The sequence below is a fragment of the Athene noctua genome, chromosome 3 (assembly GCF_965140245.1).
Source record: "Athene noctua chromosome 3, bAthNoc1.hap1.1, whole genome shotgun sequence".
NCBI lineage: Eukaryota > Metazoa > Chordata > Aves > Strigiformes > Strigidae > Athene > Athene noctua.
The window spans coordinates 18,840,577-18,861,307 of record NC_134039.1 but is presented as its reverse complement, the minus strand read 5'-3'; the positions used below and the strand labels follow the sequence as shown (position 1 = coordinate 18,861,307).

The 20,731-nt window shown below is 40.7% G+C and overlaps 1 protein-coding gene across 14 annotated transcripts in view; it reads left to right on the top strand.

Annotated features, from left to right (window-relative positions):
- Positions 1-20,731, top strand: part of MICAL3 (microtubule associated monooxygenase, calponin and LIM domain containing 3) — a 172,982-nt gene that overhangs the window by 115,132 nt on the left and 37,119 nt on the right. For 9 of the 14 annotated variants that reach the window (XR_012633383.1, XR_012633384.1, XM_074902176.1 and 6 more), the window contains 7 exons: positions 5,293-5,543; positions 10,276-10,413; positions 12,568-12,630; positions 15,785-15,889; positions 16,471-16,596; positions 16,992-17,083; positions 18,677-20,543. Coding sequence is in view for 12 of the 14 variants with exons in the window: in XM_074902176.1 (XP_074758277.1) it covers positions 5,293-5,543; positions 10,276-10,413; positions 12,568-12,630; positions 15,785-15,889; positions 16,471-16,596; positions 16,992-17,083; positions 18,677-20,543 (2,642 nt within the window). In the remaining 2 variants the exon portion in view is untranslated. Of the gene's footprint in view, positions 1-5,292; positions 5,544-6,663; positions 6,754-10,275; positions 10,414-12,567; positions 12,631-15,784; positions 15,890-16,470; positions 16,597-16,991; positions 17,084-18,676; positions 20,544-20,731 lie in introns of all 14 variants that reach the window. The other 5 variants (XM_074902179.1, XM_074902171.1, XM_074902168.1 and 2 more) reach the window with 4 other exon arrangements.

The following is a 20,731-nucleotide window of genomic DNA, read 5'->3' as shown; positions in this document are numbered from 1 at the left end:
GTATGTTTTGCATTACAGTTCAAAACCACTTTTGATTTAAAGATTCAAGCTTGGCATGCATGTAATCCTTGACTGAATGCTGATGTAATGCCTGAGAGATACTAACTTGAAGCAGTAGTTATGGCTGCTGAAAAACATGTAGTACCATCACAAATTTTCTCTTTATCTGCAAAATTGTAGAATCATAGCATACCAAGTTTGAAGGGACCTCAAGGATCATCTGGTCCAACCTTTCTTGTTAAAACCACTGTCTAGACAAGATAGTCCAGCACTCTCTCCAGCTGAATCCTAACAGTGTCCAATGCTGGGGAATCCATCACTTCCCTGGGGAGATTATTCCAGTGGCTGTTTGTTCTCACTGGGAAAAATTTTCCTCGTGTCCAGTCCAAATGTCCCCAGAAGTAACTTGTGCCCATTACCCTGCATCTTTTCCATGTGACTCCTTGTAAAAAGGGAGTCTCCAATTTCTTTGTAGCCACCCTTCAAATACCGGAACGTGGTGATAAGGTCTCCCCTAAGCCTTCTCTTCTCAAGGCTGAACAAACCCAGGTCTCTCAGCCTTTCCTCACATGACAGGCTCCCAGTCCCTTGATCATCTTTGTGGCCCTCCTCTGGACCCTCTCCAGCCTGGCCACACCTTTTTTGCATAGCAGGGACCAAAACTGAGAACAGTATTCCAGGTCTGGCCTGACAAGCGCTGAGTGGAGTGGGATAATGACTTCTTTATCTCTGCTGGGGATGCCCTTGTTGATGTAACCCATTATCCTGTTGGTTTGCTTTGCTGCTGCAGCACACTGGTTGCTCACATTGAGCTTGTTGTCCACCAGGACCCCCAGGTCCCTTTCCCCAGACCTGCTCCCCAGCCAGGTAGATCCCAGCCTGTGCTGCACTCCTGGATTATGTTTTCCCAAGTGCAAGACCTTACACTTGTCCTTGTTGAACTTCATGAGGTTCTTGTTAGCCCACTCTTCCAGCCTATCCAGGTCTTCCTGCAGGGTGGCTCTCCCTTCTGGAGAGTGTCCACTTCCACACTCAGCCTGGTATCATCAGCAAACTTCATCAGGGTTCACTTGATCAGTAAGCAGACCAGGATCCAAATATATGCAGGTACAGCTACTGGAAATAGTTGTTGCAAGAATCATTGAGAGAAAATACTTGATGAAGAATGCTTGTGAACTTTGTAGTCAATCACACACTTTTTGCAGAGCCTCGATCTCTTAATATGGTTTTTAATAATCTGCTTTTCTCTGTAGTGATAACAACCCTTACCTTTTCAGCTATCAGTCTGTCCAGCAGGCTTCTTGAAATAAACTCAGAAAATGCTGGTGTTGGTTTCCTGAGACTTAGATCCTACAAGCATATAGGGCTGTATGAGAAATTTTGTACTACATTTATATATGTTAAACTGAATTGATGTGGTGAAGAATGCAGGAGTGAAAATGTTCATTAGAATGTTTACAGGACTAGTGTAGTACAGAATCTGTCATTTATTTATCTGATAAGTTTGAAGATGCAGCATCTGGAAAGGGGTGACTTTTAGTAGCCTGAACTCAGCCTTGACAGAGAATGCATTATGTGTGGACTCATGAAGGTGTGGCTTTCATGTAAGTGCCTGGCAATTAGTAATATCTTGTATGGCTGTTTTCTCCAAAACCTAAATAATACTTTTTGATTAATTTCTTAACATATTAATTTCTTTAGAAGATAACTATTTTGACGTTTTACATAATTGAGGTCTTCTCTAGTGCTGTGATTGAATAATTGTGGGACTATTTGTAGGAGATGCAAACTCTGCTTGCTTCACTCATCCTTCCTTTAGCTCCCTGCTCAGGCCTAGGAATTATATCAACTGTGACAATATAGGCATTAAGCATAATGAGGGAGTTTTAGTCCTTTATGTTTCTAGCTCAAACAAAATTTACTAGTATGGAACATTATCATTATTATTATTGGTCTTGATTTCAGTAAATCAGAACACAGTAGGCCCGCTCAGCAAATGGCAGAAGACTTCCAAAGGACAAGAGTTAGTTAAAAATGTGGAGTGTTGGCATTTTGGCATAAAGCTGTTGGTCATCTCCAAGAGGTGTTTTGCAAGTTTGTGGAGACTCAGTGCAGTACACTAGTAGGTCGGCGAGTTTGATTTCCTCCTGTAGGGTGTTACATTTAGCTTTCTTTGTCCTATATACATCCCCATAACCTGCAATTACCTGAGTATTTCTGCTTGTAATAGACTGAACTGTATAATTTTTCATTTGAAAAACAGTGTTTAGTGGGCAACTCACAGTCTATGATAGAGAGGAAAGAGAAGATTCATCAAATTCCCTGTCAAGTTTGACCTGGAAAAATCTATGTCCCAAATCCAAATATGGCAAGCAATTTACTCAGAGCATTGATAAGGCTGTGCAGACCAAACATCAGAGAATTTTCTCGATGATGTAATTATCAGGTGTTTTCTGTTCAGATGTACCAGTCTGATGAAAGAACCAAACAAAAAAAGGGAAGAAGTCTGACCACTTTTTCAGAAAAATAAAAAGATTGACCCCTGCGACAAGCCAAGCAAAGCTCTAATTTGATCATCTTCACTGTCTTGGTGCAGCACTGCAGGATTAGGAGCAGGCAGAGGAGATGGGGAACTCTTTGCTCCCTCTGTGTCTTACAGAGTGATGGATTGGGCTTGAAGGTTCGTTGAGGTGTTAGCTCTCAATCAAGCAGAGACCACACACTTGGTGCAGAGCTTCCTATCACACACACACTTAGGAGCATTCACACTGCAGAGGAAGTCAGAAAACAGTATTCACAGTATGTTTTTATAAAAGAGGGTTAATCTTGTTTAAGCTTCAACGAGAAAAAAATCATTTAAGCAACCAAACCCTGATTACACAGTTTTGAGGGGCAGAAAAAACCTTGAGATACCTTTTTCATTGCATTTAACTTTCAGTAACTCCCAGTAGGTCATGTGAAGTTTTGGTATAATACCCTGTGGCCTTCTGAGGCGGTACCATAGGGCAGCTTGTGCTGTGTGGGTCTGGATGGCAAGGGAAAAGAAGAGGTTCCTTTCCATAGTTTAGGTTTCAGTTCCTCTCCTCAGCACTAAATCTCTGTATGTACCCTTTTTTATGAGATACTTAGCTGCTTATACAAATTCTGTAAAGCAACCTACTTTGGTCTTTGATCTCTGTTTTATAGAAAAAAAAAAAAGTTTCAGCTGTTGAATTAATTCCTGTGGCACAGGGTTGCCATGCTGAAAGGAATGGCCACTATACTGGGCCATCTCACTGCCATCTTTCAGTTTCTAATTTCTCAGTATTCAAAGGTCAAACAAAAACCAAGTTATAAATAAAAGCCAAAGAAGGTAAAGTGAGCTATGTGGTAAAGAATTTGTGTCATCAGTATTACATGTGATAAGCCAGCTGGTTGAAGATCAGCAGCTCATCCTATTCTGCAATCATGGCAACAGTTTGAACAGCAGTAAACATTATTGACAGCACATGAAAACCCCAACATGCAGCACCTGTCAGGTTTATTTGCATACCAAAGGATGGGAGAGTTAATCAGGGAGGAGGGGAACATCACTTTTTATCTCTGTGACAATATATGCATAAAACCTTTGGAATATGCTTCAGTCTCCTGGAATATGCAGAGCCCATGGCATGCAACAGTGTATGTGTTCAGTATTTAGCATGTAAAAATCAGGCAGCCTATTAAAAATAAGTATTCACTTTATGCTGTGAAAAAGTGGGTTGCAATTTGAGCAAAATAATGTTATATATATGCAGAACATTGAGGAGAATTTAAGAGCCTATGGACAGAAGTACATGACAATCAGAGCATGAAAAAAGTGGTGTTTTCCTTATTAGCTTTGCTATTAGTTTCTCAGACATGTAGATTAATAAAATTATGTAAATATGATATGTTTGTGTAGTGTTAGACTAATTTGAAGTCCTGCACCTGAATATGTTTATCTGACCTATAAGAGTGCCACCATATGTAATTTTTTTTGAAACTGCCAGTTTGTCACATACTGTAAAAAAACCTGTGTATGGGAAACAGAATTACAACATCTTTACAAGTTATATTTTATAGACCTACGTGAAATTTAAACTTCATTGTTTTCAACTTGTTGGTTTTCCCTCTTGTTACCGATATGGAACGGGTTCTGCCAAAGGCTGCTAACTACAGTGATAGCTGTCATAAGGAAGCAACAGAAGTAGAATACTGTTCCCAGATGAGTCACCCAAATTTTAAGCATTCACAGACAGTTTTCTTCAATCCAGATTAATCTGGACCTTTTAAGATTTATATGCATCTAACTGTTGCTCTAGCTTTTTAATGACAATGAACTGTTAAAGAAAAACAAAGGAAGAGGACCTTTTCACCATGCAGGTATGTCCTCTGAATGTGCTGTAGTTCACATTAATTTTCCAGGGACAAATGCAACCTTCTTTCTCCCCAGTACCTCTAGGTAGTCCAGCATGTAAGAGTGAGCTGGATTAAATGTCACTGTATAGGCAGTTACATTTCTTGTCCCTGCTGCTTATACTGAGGAACTGTTAGAGAGATGTCTACTAAAAAGCACTAATGATTTAGTGTTTTGCATGTTTTAGACTTTGCTGTGAGATTAAGAAGCTCATTATTATTATTATTAGCCTTGCACTTCTTCCTACAGTTTCTTGTCACTATGTACGCTGTGTACTAAACTGAATACATATTATAGTTATGTCTGTGATGTAGAGCAGTGAGAAATTATGTATTTTTTTTTTCTCCAGCTCTCTTTAGCTCATATGCTGTATCCTCTGGCCTGATTGTTGTGTGTTCTTTCTACTCAAAGTCTTTTGTGGTTCACCCCAGCAAGTGCCAAAAACATCTTAGCTGTCCAAAATGCTAGCAGTAGCTGCCATTATTGAAAGACGTGACCTTCTACATTCTGGCACTGCTAAGAACTCTTGCACCGGTTTATCCCAAGCAATATGATACGAAGAAAGTAGTTTCTGCTGTATTCAACTGTCACGAACTTGTAACAATTAATGCTGCACAAATATTTGGACTTGGCTTCACAGGCTCTTTTGTGCTGCTTCACCATCTTTAAAAGAAGCAGGACAAGGACCATACTGCAGCTGATGTGCAATGCTGTCGCTAAAATGCCTATGAAATATTGAAAGCAGAAAAATAGTATTATGGTTTCCGTTGTACATTTTGGGTTTGCATGTATTGAAACAACTTGTCAGTGGTCTAGGGCTGTTCTAGGAAACATTAACTAATTGTTTCTTTATCTTTTTTTCTAAACCCTTACAGTAGTTCAGAGTCTGAGATGGAGGAGGAAGATGAGGAAGAAGATGATGAACTACTGCTGCCTCAGCAACCACCTTCAGACTTGGGTGGTGTGCCATGGAAAGAGGCTGTGCGTATCCATGCCCTGCTGAAGGGAAAGAGTGAAGAAGAGATTGAGGCTGAGGAAAATCATGAGATTGAGGACAAAGAAGATGAAGAGGAAGAGGAGGAGGAGGAGGAAGATGAAGAGGAGGAAGATGAGGAGTCAAGTGAAGGTTAGACAGATTGATTTGTCCTTCATTTCTGCTAGACAGCAGGGAAAACTGAGTTGAGTATTTGCCATACAGAATGAGAAAGATTTGCCTTGAAAAACTTTTCTTCTTCTTTCACTTCTTTATTGCTTTGATTTTTGAGGGAGTTAGTGTCAAGGAAAGCTTTAGGTGGACTGTTCTGAATACAGAAGATCTTTGCCTACAGGGCAGTTACAGCACTAGTACCTATTCAATATGCTTCCCATACACCATGCCAACATGTGCAATTCACAGCTTTGTGACACTGTGTTGTTTTATTGTTTTTTTTTTTATTGTTATTGGGACTTGGGTTTGAATGTGCCCTTTGTTCTTTGGCAGCAAGAGCTGGAAGCATTGTGGAGGTAGTATTTTCAGTTTTGCAGAGTGCCTCACTAAAGGGTAGGGCCCTGTAACTGTCATCAGGGCATTCCAGAAGAAGTTGCTTGTAGTTCTCATTAGTTAAAAGATGGCCTTGGGAAATCAAGGAGTTCAGGTGGTTCCCATTTTAGCTCTGAGTGATTTCTGTGGAAAATCTTAGGGAAAGGCTCCTTCCCCCATGTTTGTCTCAGTCATCAAAATGCAAAGTTTGTGCTAAGAATAGACATGTTTCCAGTGTTTCACCACCATGCCAAATTTCTTGCTGATCTTGTCTTTGTACTCACATTTCCTTTTTGTGAAGACTAGTAGACTCCAAAGAGCTTCTTTATAAAGGTCTTTGGCTGCCTAATGCAAGGAGAGGTCCAGTTTTTTGAGTCTTAGTGGCAGTTTTGTTGATGAGTTCAGCAGGCTGCTTGGCTACTTTTTCAATGTAGGAGCTGTATCTCCATAACTGAAGTTTGTGGAAGTCAAGACTGCTTTTTTTAAGTATGGTAACATGCATGTTGTGTGTTTAGTCAGATAAACCATGGTGTTCTTGGATGGACCTTTTGTTTGAGCAGTTTTCTTGTGAGACATTTTGAATACAGTGGGAGTACGGGGAGTTGCTGGATTTCCAGACAGTCTCTCTTTCTGATTCTGTCCTTTCTCTCTTTCTCTCTCTCCACCACTTGTGTGTGTATACGCATGTCTGGTGTTATATATGGATGTGTGGTTCCCTCTGCTGTAGAGGGGGAGTATTGCCCTTGGGAGAGAGAGCTGCAGCAAGGCCTCTGGCTTCAACGTCTCTCAAATGAAGAGGACACGGGTACATTTAAAGGTACCCATATACCATCTCCACTTCCATTTCCCCGAAGAAGGGGGGAATGTTTTAAAGAGCAGGTCCCACATGAGAAGTTTCTTTTTATTTCAACTTATCAACTTATTTAGTTGCTTTACCAGCTCCCTAAAAACTGATTCAGTAGCTGTTGTTATCTTCATCTCCTGGTCCAAGTGCCATTTATCACGTCTGACATTGCAACTGGTTTTAGGAAAAAGATAAAGCTGCCAAGTACCTCAGGATATCTAGAAAGCCTGGACAATTTGCTACTGTAATGTGCATGAGCAGTGGCCCCCACGTATTTAGGAGCTTCAGATTTGCTCCATGGACACAGACTAATTGCACCTGTGCAATATGTCAGACTTGTGGGACACATCAGAAGTACTGCCTTTAGATTACCTGTGTCAGCAAACTTGCATTTTTTTTGTTGTTGTCCTTTGTGAGTGTGTGTATGTGGGGAGAGTCTGTGGAGGAAGCTCATCAAGCTGTGGTAATACCTCAAGATTTTTCAAACAGTCATATTGTGGTGGTTTAGGCTGTGCTGGGACTGGAGACCATGTTGCTGTTGCCCCTCCCCCACCCTCAGCCAGTCGGGCTGGCAGGGAGGCACAAACCCCGGGTTAAAATAAGAAGAAATTTAATACAGCAGTGTGATAAACAATCTGAACAACAACAGTAGCAATGATAACAACAATAAACAGTAATAACAGTAAACAAGACAAAAGATATACAGAGAAATACTGCAGTGGTTACAGACAGCTCGCTTGCGTGCTTCCCATCACCAAAGCCACAAACTCTCCCGTGCCCAGACCTGACATCAGCATGGTATGAATAACCTGGCTGGAGATCCCTTCCCTCTTCTCTGCTGGGGAAACTTAATCCTCTCCTAGCTGAACCAGGACACATATAATGGGTATAAAATTAATCTGACATTCCAGTCTAACTACCTGTTTGTGTTTCTTTCCATGAGGCATTCTCCTGTGGTTTATTTCTGATGGTTGGCTTTTTTGGAGTACTTGGTCATAATAGCTTGTTAATTCCTTATTCTCTCATTGTGGTTCATTAGAGCTAGACTACATAAGAGGAAAACCCAAGTGCCTTCCTGCAGGTAAGAGGGCATATAGAGTTGTCAAACCTCGTATTTTGCAGCTTATGGTTGTAACAACTGTAGCTGAGCTTCTGACTTTTTTTTTTTTTAAAAAAGGAAGAGGTGTTGTAATTTTTTACAATTAAACTTTTCTGATGGTAAGAATAAGAAGTATTAGTAAGATGGCTGAAGAGCATAACTGAAGTTCTCCCAGTTGCCATTGCTAGTGTGCTTTAGACCTGGCTCCTAAGGGTCCTAGGGAGTTGAATTGCAGGTGGCTTCTTATTCCCTTAAATACTGAGACTGCCCAGTGTTTATAAAGTGCTGGCAGGTGCTATGGTGGAACTGGAGGGGAAAGCTACCTTTCAAATGTAAATGCAATTAACGTCCAGCTTCTGAAAAGCTTAGCAGGCAGCCTTGAGTGAAGGCCATGCCGGTGTCATTTTAAATTCTCAAGCATTTAGACCTCAAGTAAATGGTAAGTTTGCCTGTTAGCAGTCAGTTAACAGCAATCCTTCGTGGCTGGCTAATCTGCTATTTATTTACTGGAAAAGGTGAGAAGGACCCATGTCCTAATCAGGACAGGCTCAGGCCTCTGTCTAGAGATTTGTGGAGTAACTGAAGGTGTACATGTTACACTGGTCTAAATCACAGAGAAATCCATTTTAAAACATGCAGATCATGTGGGACCTGCTCTTTTCAAGACTTGCTGAGTGGCTATATACTTCTCAGCCATTGATGGCAAACCTAAACCTTTTAACACAAGATTTAGTGTGGCGATGCAAATGCTAACTCTACTCATCTTGGGGCCTGCATGTGAGTGCTTTGGTACGGTGTGAGAATAGTCCAGGTTCCTGTCCCTGCAGGATGTCCAGTAGGTCTGGGAGACCATGTGGTTGTGCTAATTGATACAAAAACACTCCGATGAGGCAACAGAGACATGAAATGGCTAAATACTTGGCTAATCTGTGAATCCTGCTCTGCATTTGAGTTTGTGCGTCTGAACCCTTTTCATCTTTAATAACCTGCTGGTGATTTTGTCCTTCCTGCAGTTCCTTCTGCCTGATTCTTCTGCAGTTTTAATGCCAAAGCTCACATATTCCTGAAATGGAAGTCCCAAACACACTGTCACGTCTGGGGAAAACATGACTGGGCGAGAGGAACGTCATTAAAATGAGACAGCAGGAAGTAATGAGTGCAACCTCTAAATGCTGCTAATGTTTCTTGTTTCCTTCAAACACTAGTGCACCACATGAAAATCTAACTGCTTTTGAGGTTCTAAACTGCTTGAACAGTGTTTTGCCCTACTCAGTGGTAATCCAGCTGTTATGAAAATTGACTTCCTACTTCATAAAGCAAGTGGGCATTTTCCTTTCAGGATGAGTCTTTTGCTTTTGAAGACTACTCCTGTGGACACTGTACACCTGTCCACCATAGAATGAGTTATTTTATTATGGGTAAATAAAACCCAAGCTATACTCCCATAGGAGATAGCAAGAGTCAGGATCTATGAATATAATACCTCCAGGTAGATGCTTCCAAGGTGGGTATTCTGCAGCAGTTAAACAAGTTGCTTATTAGTTGTTTTAGGTGCCCTTGCTCCCCTTTGACACTCCATAAGAAGCTGAGCTTTGTGCAGGCAGGTAATTGAGGAGTAATGCAATTTCTTTTAAATGAATTCATTTGTGCAACAGGAAGTCCCTTCTGGGGAGGTGGGGGTCTGTTAAGTCATAATGAAAATGCTGTTTTTCAGAAAGAAATTCTATATTTCAAACAAGTCAATACAAAAAAGCAGGAGTAAACAAAGTAGTGTTTTAAGTGCTACAGTAAGTGTGTGCCCATATGTACTTACACACATGTGAAACTCTGAGATCCATCATGTAGTTTAATTCACAAAGAAATATGTACCCAGCATAGAAGTGAGTACTTAACCCAATAGTAGAGAATGAAAGCCCTGTAGTTTGATGCACCAAAACAAAAATGCAGATTGTCCCTTGCCTTTAAAAGCAAGATGTCTTTATCAATAATCATAATGACTAGGCTGAAGGAGCTGGAAATTTTTGCTAAATTGATATTTACATACCACCCACCGTTGGACACCCAGAGAATGTCTTTCATTTCAGCAAAGCTGCTTGCAATAGAGTTAATCTACGATGATGTTTTTAATAGCATCTCTCTGCCTTTGGAATGGCATTGTTCAGCTTTGATGGGAAGTGTGAGGAGTGCTGTATTGGTGTATGTGTGCACACACAATGCTAAGCTTTTTCTGTCTGTCTTGCAAACTGATCTTAGCCAGTAATATTTTCTTTTCTTCTTTTCTTCTTTCCCTTCCTATGATGTGTTACCTTTCCTTTCCACTGTTCTCCAATCTTTTCATCCCTGTTCTTCATAACGCCCTGCCTACAACCTGGTATGCCATGCCTTCTTCCTGCTAGCTGGGAACCTTAGACTGCAGCAGATTGTAAATCCGGTTGATCCTCTGGAGATCCTGGCAGATGTGCACTGGACACACATCCGTGAAAGAGAGGAGGAGGAAAAAATGGTCCCAACATCAAAGTCCTCCACCTCCAGAGGTAATCTCCCTCAAGCCCTGCACTGTCAGTTGCTGGATCACAGTTGCAGCTGTTCAACTCTGTTGCTTCTGTGACCTGCAAGAGCAGTGTACTTCAGGAGGGGTAGCAGCGATTGAAAAGGAACTACTTTCAAATTACACTGAAATTACACTGGTTAAACATTTTGCTTTTCAGGTCCCAGTCTACTTAAAGTGACTGCTTTCTCAGGTCTGTAGTCACGTAACTTCTGACCCATTTGTCTGACTGCTTTGACTCCATAGCATTTTTCCTCACTATACACATGATTTGATAGTGCTGACAGTCAGCCCTCTGTAACTGACTTTACAGAGAGTAATAGAAGTTGTCATGTTCTTTTTGTAGCAGTAAGGACTCCTACACCTCTTTAGGGAACACTGAAAGGGCTGTGTTATATGGCTACTACAGCAAAAATTGAACAGGGTCACCTTCTGTGTTGAGCATATTTCTCTGCAGCTTTTCAAAGTGCATCTGGTATTAGTAGAGAATAATGGGGTTCAAACGGCTTGCAAATCTGGTCAGTGGTGGTTTTGCCTCCCTGTGTTTAAGATTTGACAATATATCTATTTTTTTAAGTGAGGTGTGACCTTTGTGAGTTGCCAGTTACTTAAAGGAAAACCTTGGAGGGGGGAGATGTCAATAGTCTAGCACTCTTGTAAGCACCTTCCAGCAGTCCCTGCTGTGACCTTATTCTAGACTATATTACAGTGTGTCTTAAGGTAAGTATGTCATAAGTGCTTTACCTATGCAGAAGCCTAGGCTTAATAAATGTTAACCATGCAGTTGATGAGTAGTAGTCTTCTCTCAGAGCCTGTAACATTGTGCCAGAATTGTAGAGGGAATAAGTATGCTGTGGGAAGGGGTGTTTTACATCAAATGTGAAATGAAGTTAATGACTGATCTCTATTAAAAAAGCCTAGAGCTTTATTTTGTGTTGCTTGATTATGCTCCATTCCAGATAATTATCTTCTCCTTGTAGTTCTAGATGTTTGTTGGTTTTTGTTAACCCTGGAGTAACTTGATGCACAGTTCCAGGTCGGTTTGGATATGCTTATAAATTGCAGTTTGTAGAGTGCACTGGGATTTTCTGATGAAATCTGCTCCCTACAAATAAAAGATGGGTATTCCCTTCCCACTGCAACCACAGAAATAGGCTGTGTTCAACTGTCTGTTACATTCAGTATTGCTAGAGTAGTTGTTTAATGTTTGAAAAGGCTAAGTAAAAGATGTTAACACAGTTTCTTAAGCTTACTACAATTAAGGTTACTTTAGCTTCTGCTTGAGGGTCTGTATCACTACAGTTTCCAAATTTTTCTTTTAATTTGTATTTTATAATTCCTGTTTTTCTGTAGTGTATTGGTACAGCTGCCAGGAAAAGATGATCCTTCCAAAACTTATTTTGTCACCTTTCCAGCTTCCTTTGGGAAGGAAGGCAGTATTTCCTTTCCTTCCCCCAAAACTGTGGCAAACTAGGACAATCCTGATCAATAGATTAGCTGCTTCAATTACTTTGTCCTACAGTACAGGTGTGTGCAGGCATATCAGCATTTTTTTTTTTTTAAAGGGCTGTCACCAGTAGGTACTTGTGGATATGCTGTAAGTTTTCAACCTGAGTTCAACAGACAAATTTGTTCCTGGCTGAGCTGTATTCTGTGGTATGAGATGTTTGGAGAGCCCATCAGTAGCAGTGGCAATAGGGTTTGATGTGAAAGCCTGGGATAGCATGACAGTACATAAAAGCCCCTCTCTTTCTGCTTTGGGTGCGCTTCTTCCCCTGCTGGCATTCTCACCTAGGCAGCACAGGTTCTGGGGCGCCTGTTAAAACTGTCCGTCAGTCATTGCTCACGTCTTTCATCTCTTAGTTTACCTCCTCTGTGGACTTTCAAGTGGAGTACAGTGGCAGCAAGCTGCTGGTCAGATGGTGTTTTTCTCACTGTGCCTGTCTGTATTTTCTAGGCCCCTGACATTCGTATGTTATCTCAATTTAAATCCCAAGCCTGAAATTGGTTGTTTTAACATCTCAATAGATTTTATTCTTGTATTTGCCACTTAAAAATTTCCCTTTGTCACTCTTCTGTTTTAGACACTTATTGATGGTCTAATTTTGATTTCTTGCAATTTATTGTTTTTTAAATTCAGCATCCGACCTTCCCTCCGTACGCCATGAGGCGGTACAGGCGTGGCTGGAGACAGTCCCTGGAGGTAGTTTGGTGATGTTCTATGTATTCCAATGCACAATAACCTTGCCCGTCTCTTCTCCATGCCTTCAGCAGCTGAGCTGGTACTTTAACCCTGGAACTTACGGCCCTTTCGCTACTGCATGACTGGACATGGAGGGAGGGAGGAAGGGGGAGTGTGCATGCACGCCTTGCTCAGACAGTCCATTCTTGCATGAACATGACATTTGTTGTAACCCTTGTGAAGGCAGGCCAAACAGAGAGGTTATTTTGGGTGTAATAAAGTAGGAGGAATATAGTTGAGTGCTTCGATTTGCTTTGTAAACTGAAGACTGACCAGTTATTCTCTCCCTAGCTCCTTGACTAAAAGGACACGGGGCCTTCTTGCAGTTGAAAAATTAAGTGACAGAGTGCTTAAAGCAATTGCAGTTCTCTGTAGCAACTGCAGACTCTAGTTCTCTGGTGAAAACAAGAAAGAAGAATAAGGTTGAAGCCGGGATCTTCAGGAATAGTGATGACTGTTGTGTCTCCTTTGACTTGGGCTTCACATTATTTAGGAACGCCTCAGGAAAGTTGAAGGATGGTAGAGCTCCACTGATTTTTTAATATGGTCCTCTAAGCTCTATTACAAAACCAATGAGCATGAAGATTCTTGGATTGGAGTAAGGGAGTAAATTTGTGTAAAGTGATGAAGGTATCTTAAATCAGTGGAACAGCAGCAGTTTGTGTCTGGGTGGTTGATCTATGGCTAAGTTGCTTTGGCACATCAGAATAGCTAGCTTGCCTATAAAACTTTGCTTCTGCTGCTGCTTTGGCAAGGCAGCAGTGTTTATAAGGTGTTTGCACACAATGCAGTCTGTTTATGGTTGCTAGCTGATATGAACCAAGTGCTGATCCCAGTTTCTGGCTGCTATAGCGTGTAGCTTCTGAGTTATTGTGTGACAGCTTTTGGCCTCTTGCTCTTTTTCCTAACTTCATATACGTATATGCACAGTATATGTATAATATAACTAGCCACCTGCAAAACAATCCGTGTCCCTCAAAATGGGATCCACCCTTGCACCAATTTGTTACTTATCTATGCATCCGTAATCTTCTGTTGAGTTTTGTGTACCAACATGTTTAAGAACTGATTTTCTCCTCTCTCCAACCCTCCTATGTGTTTCATGTCAGTTCATAGTTTCTGGATCTGAAGACACAAATACATAGTGGTATCAGATATTCCTAACATCAGTTACATTTTTGTGGATTTGATTAAGATTACTCACATTGCTGCTATCATAAAACCATCCTATGTCATTATCATTTCCAAAATAGCATAGGATACTGCATACCTAAGCAACAGTCAGATTGGGACACAGTTTGGTTTTGTATAGTAGATTTGTAAATAGCCCTGTAGGCGGTCCAGCCTTTGCCATATGATTCAATCTCCTTCTCTCGGCATCTGCAAGATTCTGGATTCAGTAAGTCTCTGACGTAAGGGAATAGGCCAGTGCTTTATCACACGTAACTGCAACTGCCTTTTCACAGTAGTTGACAGAAAATAAACTAGCCCATATGTTTTTCTGTCTTAATGCTGCAGAGGGGAAAAGCATGGAAAAAAAAGTTCTCAGATTGAAGGAAGAAGACAAACCACCCACTGAAGGCTGTGTTTTGAAATAAGCAAAAACCTATACTAGAGAAAGAGGAGAGGCTTCAAGACCTCAGTTATAGGGAGGGTTGGTTTGTTTTCAAGATTGTCTTAATTAGGAATGCTAGCATATAAATGGTTACAAAAGCCACATCATCACTAGTAAACAAAAAGGATCAGGGCCTACTCCCTGACTCAGGAGAAAGCTGGTACAATGTGATTCACTCCCATATGGCTAAACTTCTTTGCCATTCAGAATCAGGGGGCTGCATCTGGACAGCCTGCTGGAAAAAGCCTCTAGCCCTACCATGGGGGCTAACTGTTGGGAGTCATGCCAGGAGCCCTCCTAAAGATGACAGTATGACACTGTCTGCATTCAGGTCTGGAGACTTGCACTGCTTAGTTTACTGGTATAGAATCAACCAAGGGGGTTATAAATATGTGTCAGCATCATTATAAGACCATATCCTGTATAATTAGCAAACGTTGTGCATAATAATACATGCTGACGCTGTACGCATTTGCAATAGGATATACAACAGAGTTATATGTCTGCATGTTTTGAACATGAATTGATGCTAACTCACTGCAGAAATCTAAAAATGTAGTTAGTTGACTGCCTCTACTGTGGAAAAAAACCTGGAAATGCTTTTTTTATATTTAAAATATGTTCTATGAAAAATGCTTAAGAAAAAAAAAATAAGCAAATCATCCATAGCACTAGAGGTGGGACAAGGTATCATAAGGTTTAGGGTTTTTTTAAAAAAGTATAATTTAATAATGAAATTTAGACCCCACAGTTCAGTCTTCGCTCTCCTCCTGTAATCAGAAGTAGCAATGTCAAATGCCCTTTTCAGAGTTATAAATTCAAGATTTTTTTTGATCCAACAAATCAAATAATGATATGTAAACAGAAAATTTTCAATATATCTTTTAATTTACTTTAAAATATCTCAATTTGTGTCCTACTAACTTGTGCAGCATATCAAGTCTCAAAAACTACGGTAGCTGCACAGAGTTAAAACAGTTTCCAAATGTAATAATGGTCAATCCCAGAGCTAGACTCTGTCTCTGACTTACACCTTCAAAAGCCTGTTTTAATTTCAAGATGAACAGTTGTGCTACATTGTGAGATTTCAGGTTTCACCTAATATGCATATGCTGTAAAGTGGTGGTAGCTGTTCTGGTGCGGTAAAGAAAAAAAAAATCTTCCTGGAAGAACAGTAGAATTTATTCTGGTTTGATGTCCTCCCAGTCTCCTCCTTGTTTAATTTTTCACAAGTCCTGTTGCTCAGAAAAGCCCTGGGCTGCTTTTGCTACAAGTGGCTTGGAGATGAGGGCAGGCATTCCTTGTTTTGTTGGAGTCTGGAAGTATCATTTCACCATAGATGTCTTTCCTGGTGGCACATTTCAGGATTTGTTGTTTTGGCAGCAGTTAATAAAGATCTTCTCTATACACTGTTGGTACAGTTCAATATAGAACCTTTTTACTGTATAGTTTTTTGGGGTTTTTTATTTTATTTTTTTCTCAATATTGAATATATTCTAGCTCCATGTGAGGATAATGATGTGGAGGACGAGTTGTGCACAGAGCCTGCAGACACGGAAGGGCAGGCAGGTGAAGAGGGAGACACAGGTGCAGAGCTGGATGACGGTAGGGTACCACCATGCATCATTTAAACCTTTGTATGAGGGTACTTAAACCTGATCTTTAGTGATGTATGAATTTGTTTCAAATACTCAAGAGAGAGAGAGCCAGAAGTGAAGGACAAAAAGAACTCTTGATGCCATGGATTGTAGAATAAATTTCTCACCATCTGCTAACTAGAGGGCTTCGTCTTGGGTCTGTATTCAGTACTAATCCTGCTGAATAACAGAAATATAAATAAATTTGTGAAAAGTCCACAATATTATGCCAAAAATCTTCCCTTGTTAGTGTAAAATGAACTGCATATGCCAGAAAACATTAACAGATTTCCAGAAAACTGGTGAGGTATGACTTCAATTACTAATTTATTTATTTGTACTAATACTCCATCATTTACTGCTGAAATGGTTCTAATTAGTACACAGAAAAAAGGAGTGAAACATTTAGGTGTTCAGGTTATAAAAGTGACTAGCACCATGTGAATAGAAAGAAAGGATTATGAAAGTTCTTTTAAATAACAAACAGATGTCCTGATGGACTTGTTTCCAAGATCTCTTGGTTTTTTCCCCTGCCTCATCTGTGATCAGATGACATCCCATCTGATGCAGAAGCAGAGTTTCGCTTACATCAGGATGGTGTTGAAGAGCCAGAACTAAAAGTCTCTGAAGATGAAGAAGAAGGAGCAGAAGGTGCTTCTTGCAGTGTGACAGAAGGTAATAGCTTTCCCATCAGTATTTGAATGATTGTAATCGCATTTGGCATAGTCTATACATTTATTAGATTTAAGAGAAGACAGTCTCTTGGATTTGAACCATCTTACTACTCTCAGTGGCAGGGTATGTACTTGCATTAACATTTTGAGAAGAATGTTCTGAATCCATTAATTACAGCTTCCTGAAGCACGAGAACCTAACTGCTTTTTCTTGTGGAAGCTTATATGTTAAAAAGCTTGTACCGTTTTTGACATTTCAGAATTTTTGTCTGTGTTCCAAATGTCTAGTCTAGAATTTGTAAAAATCTGAAAAATTTGTCACTACTTGCTGTGTGTAACAGTAAAAAAATAATTAGAAGTGTCATGTGATTTTGGAAACATTTTTGCTTTTCCTAGATCCATGCAAGCCATCAATCCCTATCCAGTCATCTGGTGATGGTGTTCTTCCTCTGTCTCCAGTTGATAGCCCCAAAGCAAAACAAGCAGAGGTAAGAAAGGGAATCTTTGATGTTTTCTAATTACTACCTGTAGTTCAATAGAGCAGTTTGTTGGATAAATTAATGTGGACTGACAGCAGTGGGCTTTCTTCCTTTCCTGTCTCTGTAATTTATGTTGGTCATCTTGAAATCTGACTTCATTTTAAAAATCAGGTACTATCTTTCCTACTTCAGAGTGTAATGGCTCTGTCACAGTCATACAAATTTGCATCACAAAGCCCACAAAAGAATTATACAGGATATTTTAATTTCAATGTGCAGATAACGAGGTATACATAATGCATGAAGGGGAGCCTTAAGTAAGTGATTTCCTGTTTATCCTGGTTTGGCTATCTTTTTCTGTAGCAAAAGCAGATTCCGTACAGTTGTAACTCAAAATTATATTTATTTTACTTAGTAGTAACCAAAGCAGTGCTTATTTATTCCAGAGTAACAACTTAGTTCAGCTTAAGGAAGTGAGACGTCAGTGATATACTGTCATGTTGTCAGCCCTTGTGTCAGCATGCAAGCGTAGCTTGGAGTTTCCAGCTACTGGTGTGTAAAGAGCAGAAATGACCCTTAAAATGTTTAGTTCAAATTTTTCCCTCCCAAGTGTTTGTTTTTAAGGAATTACTAAAAGATTAGGCTTTATCCTAAAGAGTTTTGTCAAAAACCGTTTTACTTTTACAATGGACGCATTATGGGATAAGGCTGGTTTGCTGACAGCTATTGCTGACAACATTCACTTTTTATTAAAATTAAGGGGTTTTTTTCAGGACCATCAAATGATTATGTTAGACATAGTCATTGTTTATATCAGGACAGTGCCTAAATGCAGTACTAAAGGTCTGGGTGTTCAATATGTGTCACACAAGCATACAGATAGAGAGGTTCATGCTCTGATGGTCATATGTCAGTTAAACCAAACTGCATTCAAAAGAAATCTGGTGCAAAAGATGTCGTTGGAAAGAATAATACTGGCACTCGGTAAGAGGAGGCCACTGCCAAAGGATTAAATTATAAAACAATGAATTGTGCTGCTGAGTAATATGGCAGTCTGGATGTAGGAAATGAAAACCAAGACTTATCAGACCATTAAGGGTCAAGGAAATTGCAGCCTAATTTACTCTTAAAAGAGAAAGCACCCCTTACTTTAAGAAAACATTACATCAGATGCTAGCCAGCAGAAAGTACTGTGTTGGTGAGAGCTGGAGAGACTTGCATCAACTTTGTCTGAGACAGGGGACCAGCACAATACACAGAGCTGGAGATTTGAAGGGAGAGCACGAAAAGATAGAAATGGATTTCTGGAGTTCAGTTTAGTGTCTTTTCTTCCAAAAATTAAATTTGCCTTGCTACAATATCATCTACAAAAGACAGTTTATATAATGGAGCAGAAAAATGAACCATGTTTGATGAGAAGTCCTAAATGGTGCTCCAGGCTTGTGAATACGATGCCATATGTGGGGTTTTTTGTATTTTGATAATTGGATGGTTTCTTTATTGCTAAGTTTGTTAAAAGCAAAAAAAAAAAAAAAAAAAAAAAAGAACAGTATTCTAATGTGGCTAGTGATTATTAATACTTCCCTTTTTCATTTTTTGTAGGATGTAAAAGATCCTCTGGCTGAAGTATCCCGTGCAATAAAATCTCCAGAGGCACGCTTTTTTCCTGAACCTTTCCTTCTTGAAGAAGGTCCAAAGGATGAAATTCCCAAAGACAGGAAAGTTAAGAGTCCTTTGGTGCCACCATCTCCAGTGTTATCCCAGCCAGCTGCATCACCAGAAGCCATTGCACCTACATCACTAGCAGAGTCTCAGCCAGCAGCACCAACATTGGCTTCATCCCCAACATCTGCTCAAAAGCCCATCTGTTCCCAGCCTTTGCCTTCTGCCGAAACATCCATTCCATCCCCAGTGGAGCCTCCAGTATGTTTCCAACCTGTCCCAGCCTTAACATCTACTCCTTTAGCCAAACTGGTCCTTAGGGGCCAGGGTAGTGAGGTGGAAAAACTGGGGAGCCCTACTACTGCAGAAGAAGCCCTGAAACGGAGTAACCTTGTAGAAGAGTTCTGGATGAAGAGTGCTGAAATCCGGAGGAGCTTAGGGCTCACCCCAGTAGACAGAAACAGACGCTTAGAGACAAACTTTACTGTATCTGCCCTTGAGACAACTCCTCTGAAGACTTTTAATAGTGAGAATATTTCAGGGGATGAAAGGATCCATCTTGTAAAACCCCAGCCTGCCCCAAGACGACAGGGAATGTCCAAGTTAGAAAATGAGCAGATTTCTCTGCTCACTCCAAAATCTCCATCAGAAAAAGAGCTAAAGAGTTCCAGTGAAGTAAGGAGAGATGTATCCAGCAGTTCTGGACTCGGCCTTCAGGAGAGCTCATCTAACATGAGAACTATGGCTAGCCAGAGCTTCAACACTTCCGACTCTACGATGCTTACTCCTCCATCAAGTCCGCCGCCACCACCTCCTCAGGGTGAAGAACCAGCCACTTTGCGTAGAAAGAGGCACCAAGCAGTCTGGCAGAATGAGGTTGAAGCCAGGTCACCTCCAACACCAGCATCAACACCTCCTGCTCCCCTACGCCATGAGGTGACCTCTGCTCCCAGAGAGTCAACCCAGGCCAAAAAAGATGATATGCGGAAGTCTTTTGCAGAGAGTGTGGATGAGATTCCATTTGCTGATGATGTAGAAGACACATATGATGACAGGACAGAGGACTCAAGCCTTCGTGAGAAGTTCTTTACACCTCCTACCAGTCGGCCAAGGCCAGAGAAAGCACTTCTTTTGCCCTTGGTCAAAGAAAATGGTGGTCCACCCTCAATGGAAGGAGGGGTTAACCAAAAGAAGAGAGTGTTGCCTGAAATTTCTGCAGAGGCCAAGGAGCTTGCTGAAGAAAGAATGAGAGCCAGAGAGAAGTCTGTCAAGAGCCAAGCACTACGTGATGCCATGGCTAAACAGTTGTGTAAGATGAAAGATATGGAGATGGCTGCTGCTGCTGGGGCCACAAGGGCACGAAAGGCATCTTCTATGCCTTCGAAGACTAAAGAGTTGTTTTATGACTCTCCAAAACATCTGGCCTTGAAAATAGCAGAGGGATCCTCACGAAAGCATGATGCTGCTAGTGAGAAGTTCTGCACTCCTTCTGATGTGGCTGGACCGGAGGGATCTGTCACATCTTCAGAAGGCTCCAGTGGGAAAAGTAAGAAAAGAACTTCTCTTTTCTCCCCTCGTAAGAACAAAAAGGAGAAGAAATCCAAAAATGACAGCAGGCTTTCTGACAAATCTAGTGGCGGAACAGAGGAAGCAACAAAGCCTAGGTCATTATGGAAGTCTGTTTTCTCTGGGTATAAGAAAGACAAGAAGAAAAAGACTGATGACAGATCCTGCCCAAGCACTCCCTCAAGTAGTGCCACTGTGGATTCTGGCAAGCACAAAGCTTCTCCCTTGGTTACAGCTGCAGGTATAATAGATATGTATACTTTTTCTATAGCTAGGTATCCTTGAAAGTAAGTTTGGCTCACTTTGTCATTCAGCTACTGTGATGGATGACACTGCTCCCCAGTGCAGATGAAGGGTAAGTGCTAGCAACTCAAATTGTATATCTGCATATTGACAGAATTAGCTGATATGCCACTGAAAACAAAGGAT